This window comes from Dryobates pubescens, chromosome 25, assembly GCF_014839835.1.
Source record: "Dryobates pubescens isolate bDryPub1 chromosome 25, bDryPub1.pri, whole genome shotgun sequence".
NCBI classification, from domain to species: domain Eukaryota; kingdom Metazoa; phylum Chordata; class Aves; order Piciformes; family Picidae; genus Dryobates; species Dryobates pubescens.
In genome coordinates, this window is record NC_071636.1 from 8261753 (window position 1) to 8278876 (window position 17124).

General features: G+C 40.3%; 2 protein-coding genes across 6 annotated transcripts in view; one reads left to right on the plus strand and one right to left on the minus strand.

The window, feature by feature from the left end:
* The window catches only part of MPHOSPH9 (M-phase phosphoprotein 9), a 29461-nt gene extending 16914 nt beyond the window's left edge, over positions 1–12547 (minus strand). The window contains exons 1-6 of the mRNA XM_054172906.1: positions 12412–12547; positions 9813–9945; positions 8777–8927; positions 7243–7332; positions 3724–4250; positions 2013–2136 (exon numbers count right to left, since the gene is read on the minus strand). Of these exons, the coding sequence (XP_054028881.1) occupies positions 2013–2136; positions 3724–4250; positions 7243–7332; positions 8777–8927; positions 9813–9919 (999 nt within the window). The 5' untranslated portion in view covers positions 9920–9945; positions 12412–12547. The remainder of the gene's footprint in view (positions 1–2012; positions 2137–3723; positions 4251–7242; positions 7333–8776; positions 8928–9812; positions 9946–12411) is intronic.
* A 369-nt stretch (positions 12548–12916) lies between these two features.
* Positions 12917–16482, plus strand: MTRFR (mitochondrial translation release factor in rescue). Of its 5 annotated transcripts, none has more exons than XM_054172899.1 (3): positions 12917–12936; positions 15261–15570; positions 16252–16482. In XM_054172899.1, exons 2-3 carry the CDS (start codon positions 15295–15297, stop codon positions 16462–16464), a joined length of 489 nt encoding a protein of 162 aa, XP_054028874.1. In that variant the 5' UTR covers positions 12917–12936; positions 15261–15294; the 3' UTR covers positions 16465–16482. The 5 variants fall into 5 exon arrangements, with proteins under 5 accessions (XP_054028874.1, XP_054028871.1, XP_054028872.1 ...); XM_054172896.1 differs by lacking the exon at positions 12917–12936 and adding an exon at positions 13756–13929; XM_054172897.1 differs by lacking the exon at positions 12917–12936 and adding an exon at positions 13756–13875.
* Positions 16483–17124: the final 642 nt, after the last annotated feature.

The window sequence follows — 17124 nt, forward strand, 5'->3', positions numbered from 1 at the left end:
TGATCCAAACCTAGACAGTTTATGTTCTGGGCAATCACAGTAAAAACGGGAACTAAGTCACATAATAAAAGGATAGGGCTGTTTTCTCATGCCTGTCTGCTTGTGGAGCATTTTTGATATTAACTCTTACAAAACCACATTTTGGACAGTCATCTAAACTTTCTTACTCCTTAAGAGGTGCAAGTATGTAGTGGGATAACTTACCAAGAAAGCGTTACTCTTGGCTAAGGTTGGAATTTCTTATATTCAGCTGTTACAACTACTTTAAGAATTTCCCTAGCTAATTACAGGAACACCTTTGAAAAGGATGGGATCAACACATGGGGTGGGGATGACATGATTTAAGATTTGCTACAACTCTCCTTTTTAATAGGAGGAAGAAACATCGTAGAGCTAACATAGAGATACAAGAGTGAGTGAGAGCAGCTAGCCTGAAAACGTTCATCTCGCATTCCTCTTTTCTACCAACTTTGGCTTTTTGATCCATTACAGCAATTATGCTACAGTTGTGCTACTTCGCAAATTCACACATCTCATGTAACTGAGGACCAAAACCTGATAGTGATCATTGAGTTACAAAAGTAGGAAAAAGAAATCTAGAACTAAAGCTTGTCAAGTTTTTCATCAACTACCATCTCACCTCGAAGCTATTTTGTCCCTCAAGGTTTTTATTTAGGTATTCTCTTTTGCCTAAGGAGGAAGAAAGGAAAACAAAGGGGTCCCAAATGAACTCTTACAAGGGAATAGGAAGGTAAGAGGTATTTTTGAAAGCTAATAGGAAAGCAACAATCTGCAGCAGACCTGGTTTGAAACATCCCCTTAGAGTAACAACTTACTTCCACTGACAATAGAAGGCTGGAGAGAACAAGTCCAAATAGCTACTCTTACCCTTTCTGGATCACCCTCAGAGCAACCACAGTAAACAAAACAGACCCTGCCTTGAATCAAGTGATTCATATTTGCTAGTTCTACTCTCATGTAGGTGGAGTCATTCAGAGTTTCAGGAATTATTTCCTTTAAAATAGCATAAGGAGAGAGGTTTGTGACAATTAACATGCTGCATAGAAGTGCTACATGTGTGATGGTGACTCATACAATCATGTTGCATAACATCCTTTGGCATCAAAGTATTACATGTGATTTAATTTCCTTCCTCAAAATAATCAGATTTCTGGACATAAAATTATTAATTCAAGAATATGAGACACAGATGAACCAAATTCTTCTCAGAAGAAGCATTTTGAGCTGATTCAGCAGTACAGCAATTGGCATTACTACCAATGGCTCTAAAGAGCCAATTAGATTTTCCAAATGGCTAGTGTGAGGGTCAGTTACTTTTAGCAACTAGTGCCACAACTGTGTTTACAGTAGTTCAATTTAGTCAAATCATGGTCATACATAGGCATAGAAGAACATGTTATTCTTACATAAACAATACAAAAGAAGAAAAGGATCCCAAAAAGTCTGCATTTTAGCATAAGAAAATTGCCAAGAATTCTAAAAAAGCCCAAACCAAACTAAATCAAGAAATCTCTGCAAGTTAAAATCCCAGCCTGGAAGAACAGTATCTGAGCTGAACAAAGTGACTAATGGCTTCATAGGCAGAGTTCTGTGTTCTAAAAGAGATGCTACCAGCTGAAATCAAAGATCTTTCCAAAACTTAAGGGTAGAATAAATTACCATGACCTGAAACTTCAACTGAGAACATAACTATTATCTCTACAAGGAAAGAAGATGTGTCACTTGGGTAAATTAAGACAAAAAATTAGGCAAAGAATAAAATAAGCCAAAGTAGCTATGTGAGTTAGGAGAGAATGATCCAAGAAGTAAACTCCGCCCACACAAACCTTAAACATATAAATGGGAACTGGGAATATCACTATTCAAATGCTTAAATCCAAACTCAAGTGCTTAAATCAGCACATGCTGAATCAGAACATAGTATAACACTGAAAAACTATCAGTGACAAGAATAATATTGTAAAAACATCATAAGATAAAGAAAGACTTACGTTCCCCAGTGGCAATTTCCTTGCTTGCTCATTTTCTTGCACAGAGTTCACACACCCTTCTTCAGCATTTATTCTTTTTGGTTGGTTTTGTTTCAACTTTTGTGCCCACGATGTTAAAGATTTACTAGATGGTAAGAAACACACACATGTACTGTAATTACATCCGCCCTTCTCAGTGGAAACATGAAATCAATTTCTTCTTCAAAGGGAAAACACGGGCACTGAAACTCCAGCCTTTATGCATTTTTAAGAAACAACATGAAGTAATGAATGCTGAAATGTTTTAGGGCTGTTCTTCTAAAAAAAGTAAAAAAAAAAAAAAAAACCACCCACCAAAAATCCCACAAACAAACAAATCCATAAAGGAAAGGTGCTAATGAACTGCATCTATAACCAAAAAGGCCTTCCTACTACAAAAAAAAAGTCGTAACAAAGAGCTCCATATTGTCAACCAGGCAATTTTTGTTTTTTTTCCTGTTCAGGCAGATACTGATCAAAGCCACAATACTGATCTGGAATATAAATGCAGTGTTATGTTATGGTGCTATCAGTCTGGTTATAAAGAAGATATCAGTTAAGATGTACTAAGGATGCCTCCCAACTCAAGAGACTCTTCAATAAGAGAAAGATCAAAACAAGACAAAGAAGAGGAGAGGGGGGGAAATAAAAGCAGAACAGAAACAAAGAGACATTCTGAAATTCTTCTTAGGGGTAGATGTGGAACAATGTTCCCATTTTATTAAAAAGTGACACTTTGAAAAACCACATATTGTCCCAGTTTGGGACAAAGAGTGTAAGGAATTAAAAGGGTACAACTGAAAATTGAAAAACACAATTTGATTTAACTGAACTATTCCACCTTGGTTTGAACCCTTTCTTCCTTCAAACTGAGTTCATAATACAGAATAGAAAGCAATTTCAAAGAAAAATGACAGGACAAAAGGAAAATTATACAGATATTATTTCAAAAGTTGTCTTAGAAATGTTTTTCCAACCTGGGAAACAGTCTTGAATTGAGCTTCTCCATCTCTAAGCTCCCCAAATCAAATTGTTTTATTACATACTAGCAAAACACAACATTATTTTCACCATTCTCTTGGTTTTTTTCAACAGAGAGAAGGTTTTTATCTCTGCAAACCATTATCAGGGACTAACAGGCAACATGCTGCCCCATCAGACCTATGACACTCCTTGTGGCCACTGCCATCACAAGTCAGTTTGACAGGCCAGATTATCTGCCCAGCCTTTCCAAAAACTCTTGGTAGATCCACCCACCTACTGTCTAGAGCAAAACAAAGATGAATCCACAAAACCAACAGAAAAACCCAAACCCCTTTGCCTGTCATCTAATTACAAGTTATTACTGTAATGCATGAACATAAGCTGGCAAAAAAGACTGGTGGAGCACAATAGCAACAGTCATGTAAAAGTGGTAATCGGCACCTAAAATTCTGGTGTGCAGATAACACTGTGTGATCTGTTTCCTAGCAAAAGAAAGCAGATTTTCACATTTCCCCCCAATGTATCTACAACAGAAAAACACTGCAGATGCAAGCATGCATCACACAGAAATACTTTATCTGCCAAGTAGCACAGGATTTTTTGCAGTTAGGTTTCATTCACTTCTGAGATGTTTTGAGTTATCACCAGCTGCTTACTGAAAGGGGTCTGTCTACAACATATGAACAGATTTGAACAGTTTACCACTTACCTGGCTTTTTTTCCACATTGAGCTTCATCAACTTTATGTTCAGATTCAGCAGCCAAACCTAAAATATCATTCCTTCCTGACGAAAAATTTTCCTCTGTTTTTGGGGGGAAAAGTTCTACTTGATTTTGAATGCTGGCTACAACTGCATCACTCTGCAATACTGCTGCATCACTCTGTCCTTGGGAAGTTTTCTCCATGCAGTCTGTGCACTTGCTAATGCTGTGAGATTTGCTGGGGTTCAGTTCAGAGGCAGAAAGGGTACCAAGGGTACCATACCCACTGCTCATTGAAGCATCTTTTGCTAAACATTCCTGATGCAGATCAGATGCATTTGGCTGACTTTCAGCTTCGTGAGATCTAAGCTGATTGACAATGCACTCATTTTCTTCAAAGAGTTCAGAACGCATCCCCATTTGCCTCTCTGGTGATGAAGTGCCTGCAAGCTTGGCAGGCAAACTTCTGCCCTTGCCGGCACCCCAGTTGCTGGTCTGCAGTTTCACTAACTGCCTGATCTCATCCTGAACCAGCTATAGAAAAAGAAAAGGCAACATTCCTGTGAGATCACACCACAAATCACATTTATATTTAAATGCATCTCCAATTCATGTTAATTGTGAGAGAATTGAGAGGACTTATTTCAAATAATTTGATTTTTCAATGTGCAAACATCTCATGCATAATGTAGATTTACACATACTGTGCATTACAGTAAAATGTGCATGAGAACAGTCCTTAATTCCATGCAGTGAGTTACACATCTCAGTAGTCATTTAGTAATGTGAAAAATAAACAAATGCATGCACATATTCACTACACACCTCCAGAACTACAGCTTCCTACCAGCCAGTTAAAGAAATATAAACTATCTAGGTATGTCATTAGAAGTTTTGCTAAAGTTAAGTCTAACTTGGATATACATTTGTAAAGATTGCAAGGACACTTTAATGGAAGAATAAATAATTATTTTGATACACTAATAGGAATAATGTACCTCTGTAAGATTATCTGCATGAAACTTGACTTTGAAATCTCTGATTTAGATAATATGTTATTAGGCAGCTCATATCATAAAAAGATCCTGATTTTGATTATTTTGGTATCTGATGGAGCAGCTTAAACCCATTACCCTATCCTAGCTGACTCCAAGGCACTAGATCAACAGATTTAACAGCTACTTACTCTTTAGTCTGCAATGCCTGTGAAGAGTTATCTCAGTATAACTGATAAATATTCATTTATTTATGAAGTTTTACAGTTGTTCACTGGTACACTAAAACAGCTCTGAGAAACAGCTACTGCTTCTGTCAAGGGTCATGAAAGACTCCATGCTAGTGCCTTATGGCTGTGTCATTTGATCAGTGATCAGCACTTCTGCACTTAACTTGAGATTAGTGAACTCTGTATGAGCACACAACTCTAATTACACACTACAAGATCAGAGTATAGAAGTGTTTTCAGGAACACATTTCAAACTAATTCCCTCAAGAGGGGGGAAAAAAAAAAACAACCACCATCCTTGCAATAAATTTAAGAACATGGAACGCTACTGGGGTTTTTTTTCCACAGTACTCCAGTGAATTACTTACATATGGATAGCATGTGGAAAACACAAATTGAACAACAATAATTTGCTCTCTGGAAGTAAGAAATAATTAAGATGACTTCATTTCAGAGGAATCTACATGTAATGCCTCTTAAGTTTTATTAGCTTGCAACAGAATTAACAAGTGAATTTCAGCTCAGTCTTTCTATGAAAAAAATAAAAGGGGAGGGATGAAGTTTCCTGCCACAACAAAATTTTTTTGTTGTGCTAATGATTTCAGTTATGACTCCAGCAATCATTTGTGTTTTAATGCTGTGATTCAACTGCTGAGGAGGGTAGGAAAGGGAGAACAAAAGGGAAGAGACAGAATTGCGAAAGGAAAAAAACACCCAAACTGATCAGATCCTCTGTTGACATTTAATCTTTATCATTAATCATTTATGCAGGAAATGTAAAAGACTGCTATTCCAATTATATAGCACTTTTACTTCTCTTTGCATAGTCACAAATAATTCCAAGAGAAGAAAATACCTGGGAAAAATAAGATGATGTTTCTGTACAGTTTGGGGATTATAGGTTAACACTTTTTTTTTAACTCCTCTTCAATAAAATCTGATCTATGGGTGGTGATATTTTGTCATGGGCACACTTGTCTTCTAGTGTGTAAATCATACAAGCCAAGAACAGATCCCACTGATTCCAAAACAAACTCGAAGTCTTTTGATCCGTATTTTTCACATGGATGAAGGTTTATTTTTATAAGCACAGCTGGTGTTGAAACACAGCACAGTGTAAACCTTCTCTCAGAGTCACGTCATTGCTAATGCAGCATCTTGCTTTTCTACCCCAAACAGAACATTACTATTTTTGCGCCTTTTGTTGTTCTTGTCAGAACATGCTGAGTTCCCTGTATTTCAGCGTTTTCACTAGGTCACTGGCATTCCAGTTTAAGTTTGGAATAGCTCCATCTGTTTTATCTAATGCACTCATACAACTGAAAATAAGTTGTAACTGTTGATTTTCTGTTAGTGTGGCAATTCATGCAGTTACTAAGTCCCTGCTGATACCACAGACTCAGCTCTTCCAGAGGTATCCTTTCCTATTAAAGACAAAAACTGGCAAAGCCAACACAAAGGATTAGCCAAGACTACAATTAGCCACAAGTAAATCCAACCACTTACAGTAAGAGGAAGGAATTATGAGGGCAAGGAAACACTGGCAGGACAAAAAAAATGAGATGGGAGTGGGGAAAAAATGGTGGAGAGGGAGAAACAGGAGACAGGATAAAAGAACAGTACCTCTTGTTAATTCAGTTCAGGAACTGTTGATTACTACTAGTGTGGAGGGCATCAGAAAGTGAGGGGGAAAACAGCAACCAAAATGATGAAGATATTAAGCATTATAGAATTACTCTCTCTTAAACATACATACACATTTCTTCTGGTTTAATGGATAAATATGGTTCAGCAAAAATGTGAATCTTCACATGGGTCAGTTTTCAACTGAAGGATTAAAGAAGGGTGCAGCTACCACAGTGAACATTTTCCTGTGCTGCATGCTGTCTAGATAAGGGAATGACAAGCTGCGTAACACTTTCTAATGAAGAGAAAACTACCATGTCTCAAAGTTAGAAATGACACGGTCTAATAGTTAATAAAAACCAGCCTGTACATATCATGTGGGCATTTAGAACTGCATCTTTGTGAAAACTAAATAATTGTCAATAAATAACTAAAGAATATTCATTTCTAAAACAGTTCCTACCAGTTACTTTGTTAATTAGCTACAGCTGTATCAAATATGCATCATGTAAAGTGGTCATTCCAGTCATCCACTTCCATGAACTGCCAGCCTGAATATACTCATAGAAAGAGCTAAGAGTGCCAGAGATCATATTGCATTTTTGGAGGGAAGTGGGATTAGAAAGAATAGAAACATTCAGCTCAACCTACTTACATTAATATGCCATTACTTACTTGGATCTGATGGTGGAACTGCTCTTGCTGGGCAACTATTTGTTCCTGACATTGTTTTTCCACCAATCTCAGTAACTGTAGCCACCTTGTCTATTAAACCACAAAGTAAAATCATTAGAGAATAGTCATATTGCATCCCTTACCTTTTACTTTAGCTCCAAAATAGCTCTGCAATGCTGCATTTAGGTGTTGACATAATACAAAGTTTAACAGCAACACTGTGGTTGTCCACCCACAACATGTGCAGCCTCCTATCAATCACATTAATGGTAACAATACACTATGGACATAATCTCTTAAAAAGGAGACTGCAAGATGACACACCCCTACATCAAATGACTTCAAAGTAGGAACAGCTGGCAGGAAAGTACAGGCACAGGTGGATCCCAGATCTATAAACTATAGGCAATTTTAAAATTGATAGCTAAACATCCTTATGTCCAGTGACCCATTTGCTTCAATAAGAAACCATTCCCTTCAACAATCCAACTAAATGCCATGATGTGTAACAATTTAGTGAAAAGAAAAAGATCATCTGAAAAAAAAAAAAAAAATTAAATACATGAATTTCCTGAAGTGAAAAATCTGAATTTAAAAAGCTATTTTATACTAATGCTTATGGAGCTTGATGCTTGAAGCATAGGATATGGGATACAGAGTGCATGTGTTGAGACAAACACATCTAAGTTCTTTTCTTGGAGCTGTTGAAGAGCACCCAAATTAAGCATCTGTCAAGAGACAGTTTGATGGACCACAGCCAGAAAGCTCACAAATTCTGCAGGAACAAGCCCATGGTGTGGAAACTTGAAGTTTTTTGTGTAGACTAGAAACAATGATAAAACTTAAAATTTTAAAAAAATATAAAGCCAACATTAAAGGAAGGTTGAAAGAATTAACTAAGTTGAACCTACACAATGATTTTTGGTTTATTTTAAATCAGGACACAAACTAGTAAATGGAATTTAAAAAATAACAAAACCAGAAAGATTCTTACAATGAAAACTTCTAACTTCTAGAATCACTTCAGATCAGTTTGAAGTGCCACAATTTTAAAGCTGAAATTTTCCAGTTTCAAAACCTTTGAAAGAAATAAACATTCACAACTGTATTATAAAAATACCAAGATCACAGAATCATAGAATAAGTTGGGTTGGATCATCCAGTTCCAACTCCCTGCCATGGGTAGAAACACCTCCTACTAGACTAGGTTCCTCACGGCCCCAGCCAACCTGGCTTTGAACACTTCCAGGATTGGAGCCTCCCCACCTTCTCTGAGCAACCTGTGCCAGTGCCTTACCACCCTCAAGGTACAAGAAAAAAAAGCTAAAATATTGTAAAAAGCTAAGATAAATTTGCAATAAAACTCATCCACATGATTAGTTCATCCATTATAAAAGGATTTGTTCCATCATGAAGAATAAACACATACATATCTCACTGCTAAACTTCATCACCTTTAGGTCTGTCTTGCAAAATGCAAAGGTGGTATTAATTTATTTGTGGGGGTTTTTTAATGAACTTTAACATGAAATACCTCACAGTTCTTCAAGATTTCCGAGTCGGCACTTCCAATATTCTGGATATCTTGCATAAAGGAGGCAAGCAGCTCAGCAGAACCAGGCATTAATGAGGACCTGGCATTCCCTGAGTAACCAGAAACTCCATTGGGATTGGATGAGGGACTTCTAGTGAAACATGAGGGAAAATAGTTCAATTATTCATTGCGTCAGTTGTCATACATAGTGGCCAAAATACTACACTACATATGCTGTGCAGCCATAAAAGAATTATAAACTTAATTTAAGCCCTCATCATGCTGACAAACAAACCTGATACGTTCATAAGAACAAGAATGCTCTTCAAGAAAATGTCAAAGAATCCACAGCACACTTCATCCTTGTCTTAGACACATCAAACACAGCAGCTTTCCAATGAGACAGCATAAGCAGCACAGATATTCCTGCTCACTAGGACAAATGCCATCAACATCAGCTTGCCATCAAACCTCTGTGTCTTCATAGATTCTGAGGTCAGAAGGTTAAAGATAAAAGCTTCTGTGTAACAATGATTTATGAGATCCCAGACTGCTGCCTCCTTTTGCGAAGTTACACGTGCAGCAAGTGACTCATAATTCTCATTCGAACAGGTCAGTCAAGAACCTCTCCTAACCTGTCACTTCAGCCATTAGTTCATACTTGCCTTTCTTATTCACTGGAAATTGAACAGAAAAACAACTGTTTTTCTAAGCTGTTCTCTACAAATAACTTAACATGATGCATGATCTTTCCAAGGAACGATCTTTTAGAGTTTGTCCAAGACAGGTTTCCATGCCCTTTCTCAGTTTTAAGAGGCACAAGGCAATACAAGTTACTAAGTTTATAAGGAAGGCTTAACAGTCCTTTCAGTGAGGCTTTTCCCATTAAGGACTGTATCTCTAAATGTAAAAACTACCTTTAAAATACATTGCAGAGCATTACATATTATTTCACCTTAGCAACAATGTTATTGTAAAAGCATTCTAACTAAGCAAAACAAAACAGTCATTGCTAGGACTTCCTTCAACACATTACCTGTTACAGCTCAAGTCACAGACAGAGCTGTGGGTATTCCTGACATCAGAGTTTGCAGAAGATGAAGGGATTTCTTGTACAGCATTCACCATGTCACAGCTTTCCATATCTTAATCCCCAATATGATGTTAGCCTGAAACATTAAGAAGTAAGCATCATCCCTCTTATTTAAAAAAAAAAAATAAATTACTTTGCTCTTTGAAGAAACAGGATTTGATTAAAGAGACAGCTGCTTCAGCTGAACAACCTCCAAAGTGCTAACATTTTGCCACCAACCCTTCTTCCTTGTTCTGCGCCATGCTCGCAAACAGGTGCTTTGTACTTGTTGGGACTCCTACAAACGGAAGATTCCTAGCTGAGCATCACACATCTACACACTGGGCTGTAAAGGGTGTCTGAGCCCAAAACGTTCCTGGTAGAACAGTGCCCTTGGGGATTGGTCGGTTGTGTTTTTAAATTAGAGGCTCCACTGATTGTTTTTCAACATTTCTGTGAAAGGAACTACTGTGAAAGGGACTATTGTCAATGCACTGAACAAGGATCTGTGCCTTCGCTGGAAGAAACACACTCGCCAAGAAACAAAATCAAGACCCACCAAGTCAGACTACAGTTCACCAACTCTGCAATTTGTGCACATAATATTTGGCTTGCTTTCTTCACAGAGTGTTTATTATTATTAAATATCATCAATTAGAAAGCTTTGAAGCGCTTCTGAGCTACCTTTCTTACCACTTAACGACAAAAATGTAGTCGAACAGGAATCCCACAGCATTTAAAACCAGCAGCTGGTTAACTGAAAGCATCATGAATAAATAAATACAGGATACTTGTGAGATGGTCTTACAGTGCTCCAAGCAGCAGTTTACAAAAATAGCTGCAAGGAGACTAAAATTTCTTCCAGTTTTCATATTTTCACTACAAAAACACTTGACATACATTGATTAATCATAGTGCTTATTTCAGCATGTTCTACACTCTGATGAGTTCATCCTGTGTTCTAACACTAAGGAAAAACTATACGATCATTTCACGGATGGAGAACAAAAAGAGACATTAAGAAGTATTACCCTCATTGTCTGTGAGAATACTAAGAATAAATCTCTGCTGCCTTAAAGAAGCACACCACCTTCAAAGTACAACCATTCTTCTTTACAGGGCTTACAAGGGCATGCTACTAGCTTTTACATATGTAAGTTTTCATTATCTGTAGCCACACAGAGATGGATCTCTAACAGTTTCAGAAGTATAAGAATTGTTTACACCTGAATGAAAGTGATGGACAACTGTCTGATTTTCCCTGTTTCACTAGAGCCTGTTTGGCTTTAGCAGAAGTGTTTTCCAGGTACTCACTCAAGCCACCTCCTTTGGGTTAGGGCTAAAAATGCCAGAACTGGAAGTTCTCACAGACACACATATGCCTTTGGCAGAGCTTCTTGCGGTGAAAGAAAGAAGGAAAAGCTTTTCTTCTATTTCTAGTGATCAGGAGTCTAGAAGACTTGGAGATTATCAGGTACTTAACCTGACAGAGCAGATGCTGCAAGCCTCTCTGGAGCAGGCAGGTGGTAATGGTGGGGGCTCCATCAGTCACCCCCGTCTTGCCAGGATGAAATCATGGGTGGCCTATCTCAGCAGCACAGCAAATGGGTGGGACTTAGCAGTGACACCGGCTCGTTTCATAACCTCATTAGAAATCTGCTCGCAGTAAAAATAATACGAAGTGAGCTGTAACTCGGCTGAGGAACAGCTAAGCTGTCAGCTATTGTTTCTATAGCACAGAACAGTCCTTATAGGGCCAAGTTGATACGTAAAGCAATAGGATTAAAAAAAAAAAAAATCACCAAGCTGCAAGATATTTTTGACTGATGATTATCAGTGCTGATGCAGATGCAAACATCTGGGCTAGCACAGACTCGGCGCCTGCAGTTCTCTATTCCCTGATCTCATGCTGCGGTCCCATCTAGATGGCCGAGGGGTGATAGGGTGTTTCGGTCCCCGCTTCTTCTCCCACCACCAGGCCCCATCTCCCCAGCTTCCCAAGGGCTTCCCGAGGCACCCTGAGAAGGAGCAGAGAGCCTCTGGCCTCTAAAGACGCAGTCCCCTCAGGGAACGGCCTCTCCCCTAAAGCAGAGTTCCATCCAGGGACCCTTTCTCGCCACGTCTGCTCCCTTAAGGCCGGTTCCCATCAGTGACCTTCTCCCCAGCTCTAGGCACCCCATCCTGGGCCCCCTTCTTTCACAAGAGACTCCCTCCTCCTAAGTCGCCCCCTCAGGCTCCTCTTCCTTCAGCTCTGCCCCCCTTAGGGCCCCTTCCCTTCACAAGTGGCCCCCTCCCCCAGCTCTGTCCCCCGCGAGACTCCGCCCCCACCGACCCCATCCCAGATCAAGCTCCGCCCCCATGCTCTCATTGGGCAACTGCGCCTCGCGTTCCGGGATGTTGACAGTTCCACTGCCTCAGATTGGCTGGGGCGACCGTCACTCGTGGGAGAATGGGGCGGGAAGTGCGGTGGAGGCGAGCTCGCCGCTCTGGGACGCGGCCAAACACAGCGGCGCTGCTGGCCCCGGGCCCCGTCTACTGCCCCGAGGCCTCGCCCGCTTCCTACCCGCATTTCCGAGAGCCCACGTAGGAGGCGTCCGCAGCGGACCAAGAGCTGCCTCCTCCAGCGACCGTTAGACGATAAACAGGCACGGCCCACTGCCTCCCTCCAGGCGATTGGCGGCCGAGTTTCGAACGTGGTGGGGCAGAGGGCACTCTAGACAGAGCACAGCTCACTGATTGGTCGCCTTGACCCCGCGCACAGACGCTCTTTCTACGCTGATTCGCTATGTGAAACAGTACGCGCGCCACTGCGAGGGGATTGGCTAGTGCGGCTCCGCGCCTCAGAGTCTCCCGGAATATGATTGGTAGTGAGTGGACGGCGTGCGTAAGCCCAGCCCTCACACAATGATTGGCTTCTCGAGTGCCAATTAGCCGGGGGGTACCGCCCTTCTCGTTGGGGTCCGCATGCGCAGAGGAGCCTATCGGGGCGTGAAGCTGCGCAGGGCTGCTTCTTGTGTCGTGCGCAGCGGCCGCGCCTGCGCGCTGCGGCCGTAGCTGGGGGCGGTGGCGCAGCGTTGAGTCGCTTGAGGTAAGGAGATGGTGGTGAGGTTGTGGCGGTGTGGGGAGTGTTCTGTGTCTGCTGGAGCTGCTCTCGGCTCCTCCCGGGCCCTTCAGGCCAGGGGTTGGGCTGCGGCGGTGTCCGGCTTGTGACCTCAGCCTAGAGGGGAGGCGGCAGGCCTGGGGAGGCCGCGGTTGTGGCATAGTGGCCGCCAAGCCGCGGCTCTTCGGCGGCCGCTGCCTCTTCCTCTGTACTGGCTGTCACGTAGTACTGGAGTCTCTGCAACTCGCTTTGTTTCCTGGGCTTATGGAATAATAAATGTAGTTGTTTGTGCGAGGCTGGCAGCAAAAGTGTTGCTTTAAACCACAGCTTAGTCAACTCTCCAGCGTGCAGTGTTGCTACCCTGTCCAATGCCTGTGATCTGAGAACGGCTGTCACTGTGTTTAAAAATAGAATATTCGGGTTCTTATTGACAGAGGTCTTCTGTAGTCTTATGATTTAAAAATCTCCTGGGCAAAGATGGGTGCTTTGTTAAGAACTTAAGCATTCTTATTTTAACATAGTTTTTGCATTGTAAGATGCGTGTTTCTTGGAAACTTTCTTCCCTAAGTAAACCCTCGAGGAAACTCTCAAGTATATTCTAGGTTTACTGTTGGGTTGTAGCTGTAGCGTTAAGTGTTAGGAGTTACAGAGAGCATAATATTTTTCCTTGATTTGCACATTAAGATACAGTATGCTCAGAGATACCACTTTGGGTTTCAAGTAGGCTACTTTAAACGAGCATTGCCCTAATGAAACCTGGTGCTAGGTAAAGCTTCACTTCAGAACTGGGTACTAATTCTGCTAATTATTTTCTGCTTTTTTGCTTTTGCAGGAAAAAAAATAAACAGCAAACAGTTACTGCTTCTAGTGCCACCAAGTGGACATCTCTGCTTGCCAATGAAAGCTTTCTTTAAGATTGCTTCAACAGTTACATTCAATATTTGTGGATATTTATTGTTAAGTGTCACTTCACATGCTGAAGTAATTTTTTTTCTGAATCAAATATTTCAAGCATAGTAGCATGTGTTGGTTTATTGCTTATCTAATGCCTTGCTGAAGAGGAAAGCAGTAGAACCTGACATTCCTTGTTGTCCATGAAGATGATCCATACTTTTCTGTCTTTGTTAATAACTTGACCTGGGAAAAAATCAGCATATGAAGGAGCAGTTGAAAACCTGGTGGTCTATTTGCTCCTGGATTCTTTTTCCTCTATCTGATGGACTATATAGAAAGTCAAGAGAGTGAAGCAGGATGAGCAAGCTTGTTGACAAGACCAACAGAGAACACTTCTTATTTTAAATGGTTTACCACATTGGCTGTATTAGACCACTTACTCAAATCCTATGCACACTAGAGCCTGACCTCAAAATTTGGAAACCACCATAATGGAGCAAGGTCAAAAGATCTAGATAGATCCTGTAATCTGTTCGGATATGGCTTACTCAGTTTCCTGTACTAACACAGCATTAAATATGAATTTCAGAACTCAAAACCATAGCTCAGTCTGTGCCTCTAAACACACAAACCAGAATTGGGTTATGCATCATTAGTCAGTTCTTTGACTTGGCAGTCAAGACATCAAAGCATCATTCTTGCAGGTAGAAAACTGTCACTGCTTTCTGACTTGTTTAAAGTGCCTGGGTTCTCATTTCCAATGTCTGTGTTCTTGAGACAGAAATGTTCTGCACGGTCTTGGTCTTTTTTTTTCTTACCTTGTTTTCCCTCCTCCTCTTTGCAGTCTTCTGTGACTCTTAAAACAGCAAACATGGGAAGCCAAGACTTTATTAGGCCAGTTACATTACAGAAATTTGCTGCTCGTTTTGGTAGTTGAGAGTAGTGGTTAAAGCAACCTGAGAGATGGATTCCTGTCCCTTACCTGTCCTCCCTCAATGTAGTTCAAGAATGCATCAACATGTGAGTGTGTTATTAGCAAGACACAGCTCAGCACGAGCTGAGTGTCTGCAGAAGCTTCCCACTCAGACTGCACGGCAGGTCTATCTCTTTCCTCTCCTTTTTTTGGATCTCTTTAGTATTTTCCAAGTGTTGGGAGGAGTACTAATTTATTTACTGTTTTTCTCACCCTTTTCAATAACACTGTAATGATCTTGACTGTTTTAGGAAGCTGCATTGCAGTGAGAACCAAAATTCCACTTGGAATTGTAAATATATTAAGGCAAATGTCTATGAAACCAGTTCAAATATCCTTGAAAATAAATCTGAATATGAAAATATTGCTGAAGATATGCAGCTAAAGTAGATCATCTTGAGGCAAAGATTCTTGTGATGAACTCCATTCCCCTCTTCTATTTCAGGTTCCATTCAAAGAAACTGTGTCCTCGTTTCTGTATGAATGTTCCAAGTTGGTTTCATTTTACATTCTTACTGAGAGAAATACGAAGACCATCATGGAGACCATGGATTTTGAGAAAACAGCCATTTTCTGTGCCCACAGTGCCCTTACTTCAGGCAGCAGGAAAGAAGAAATCTTTAAATCTCCTTGGGCTAACTGAAGCAGAATTAGAAGAACAGTTTGTAAGAGGTGATGGCCCAGGAGGTCAAGCCACAAATAAGACAAATAACTGTGTTGTCTTGAAGCATATTCCATCTGGGATTGTAGTGAAGGTACTTCTATATTTCAGTATGTCACAAATTGCATCACGTCTTCCAAGCCTTTTTTCATAGTAAAGCATAATCACAACGCAAATGTCACAGAGAAAAAGATTGTATGTGCTGCAAAGGATCTCAGCCAGAAGTAGTTTTGGCTGTTGGTAGATAATAAACTTGGGGGGCTGATCTTCTTAGCTTTAACCTGCAGTATGCTTTTGTACTTTCACATAAAATGTATATCTTCATTGTAGCTGGCACATCCCCATCCCTCTTGTTAGGATGTTTTCCTTAAGTTGATCATACTCACACAGATTGGTTTTAAGCATTACTCTTACCTATTTCTTGTGAATTAATGCTTTGAAATTAATCTTTGCTTCCAAGTCACAAGGGAAGACACAGTTAAGTTAAACTCAGAAGAAGCTTTCCAAGATTATATTGGAAGCATTGAAGATCAATGCAGAAGCCAGTCTGACAAGTTACAGTGGCAAATAATTATTAGGCAGCCTTTCCAAAATCTATAGTTTGGGCACAAAAGTGCCAGCAACTCTTGGCAGGAGGATGCTCTTGTCTTAGTTTGGGCAAGGAGTTTCTTAATTGTAATGGCAGTAATATGTAGACTGAAATGAACAGGGAAGGGGGGGCAGGGGGAGGGAAAGGTTAAAGTTGCAGTAAAAATGTCCTATTGTGTTTCTTCAGTGTCATCAAACAAGATCAGCAGAGCAGAACCGAAAGATAGCCAGAGAAATCCTGCAAGAAAAAGTTGACCTTTTCTACAAAGGTGAAGCCAGTGATGTTTTTAAAGAGAAGAAAGCATCAGAGAAGAAGAAGCAGGAGAAAAAAAGAAGAGCAAAGGAAAACCTAGAAAGGAAAAGGCATTTGAAAGAGATGCAACAATTGGATGAGAAATAAACATGTGAAACACTTGCCCTAGTAGGGTAAGACAAACGTCTTTATACCTGCAGAGTTAGCAAATGAAAAGATGATGTCAGGCTTCATAAGCACAACTGAAACACTGAGCAGTGACCTGCTGGTACTGTAAAAAATGATAGCATCCCTGTATTCCTTCTTCTGTCTGTCATCATCTCATTAATCACATTTAGCAGTCAGTTCTTCTGCCAGTTTCAGAAGATGATAAACCAATCCTTGTTAAAAAGGAACTATAAATGTTCCATCAGTGTTAATGGAGACCAAAAAAAAAATAATTAAGTAATCTCCTTCTGTCCAGATGATACATTCTGATTTTTCGTAGGAGTTCCAATACATAAGAACAGCCCTAAAAGGCTGTAAATTTCCATCCTGACTCAGATAATGCCTCTGCTGACATAAATCCTTTATAAACAGTGACCAGGTTTAGATACTGGTTCTGATGGTGTCAGCAGACATGCTGACAGAAGGGACACCAGTCACTGCTTCCCACCTTCAGATCTGAACAAATGCTCTGTCCTTCTCATTTCTGACTGAAGTTCAAAGAGAAGCTTTACAAATCTTAACATGGAATGGTGATGACTGTTGGGGGGCTGGAGGGGAAGGCACTGCTGCAAGTGAGGACTGGTCAGCCATGTTCTTCCA

Bases quoted from the DNA above. Each gene is read 5' to 3' on its own strand.
- MTRFR (XM_009909570.2), top strand. From the start codon at position 15,232: ATGAACTCCATTCCCCTCTTCTATTTCAGGTTCCATTCAAAGAAACTG. The intron at 15,571-16,251 runs GTACTTCTATAT...GTGTTTCTTCAG, and splicing joins CATCTGGGATTGTAGTGAAG to TGTCATCAAACAAGATCAGC.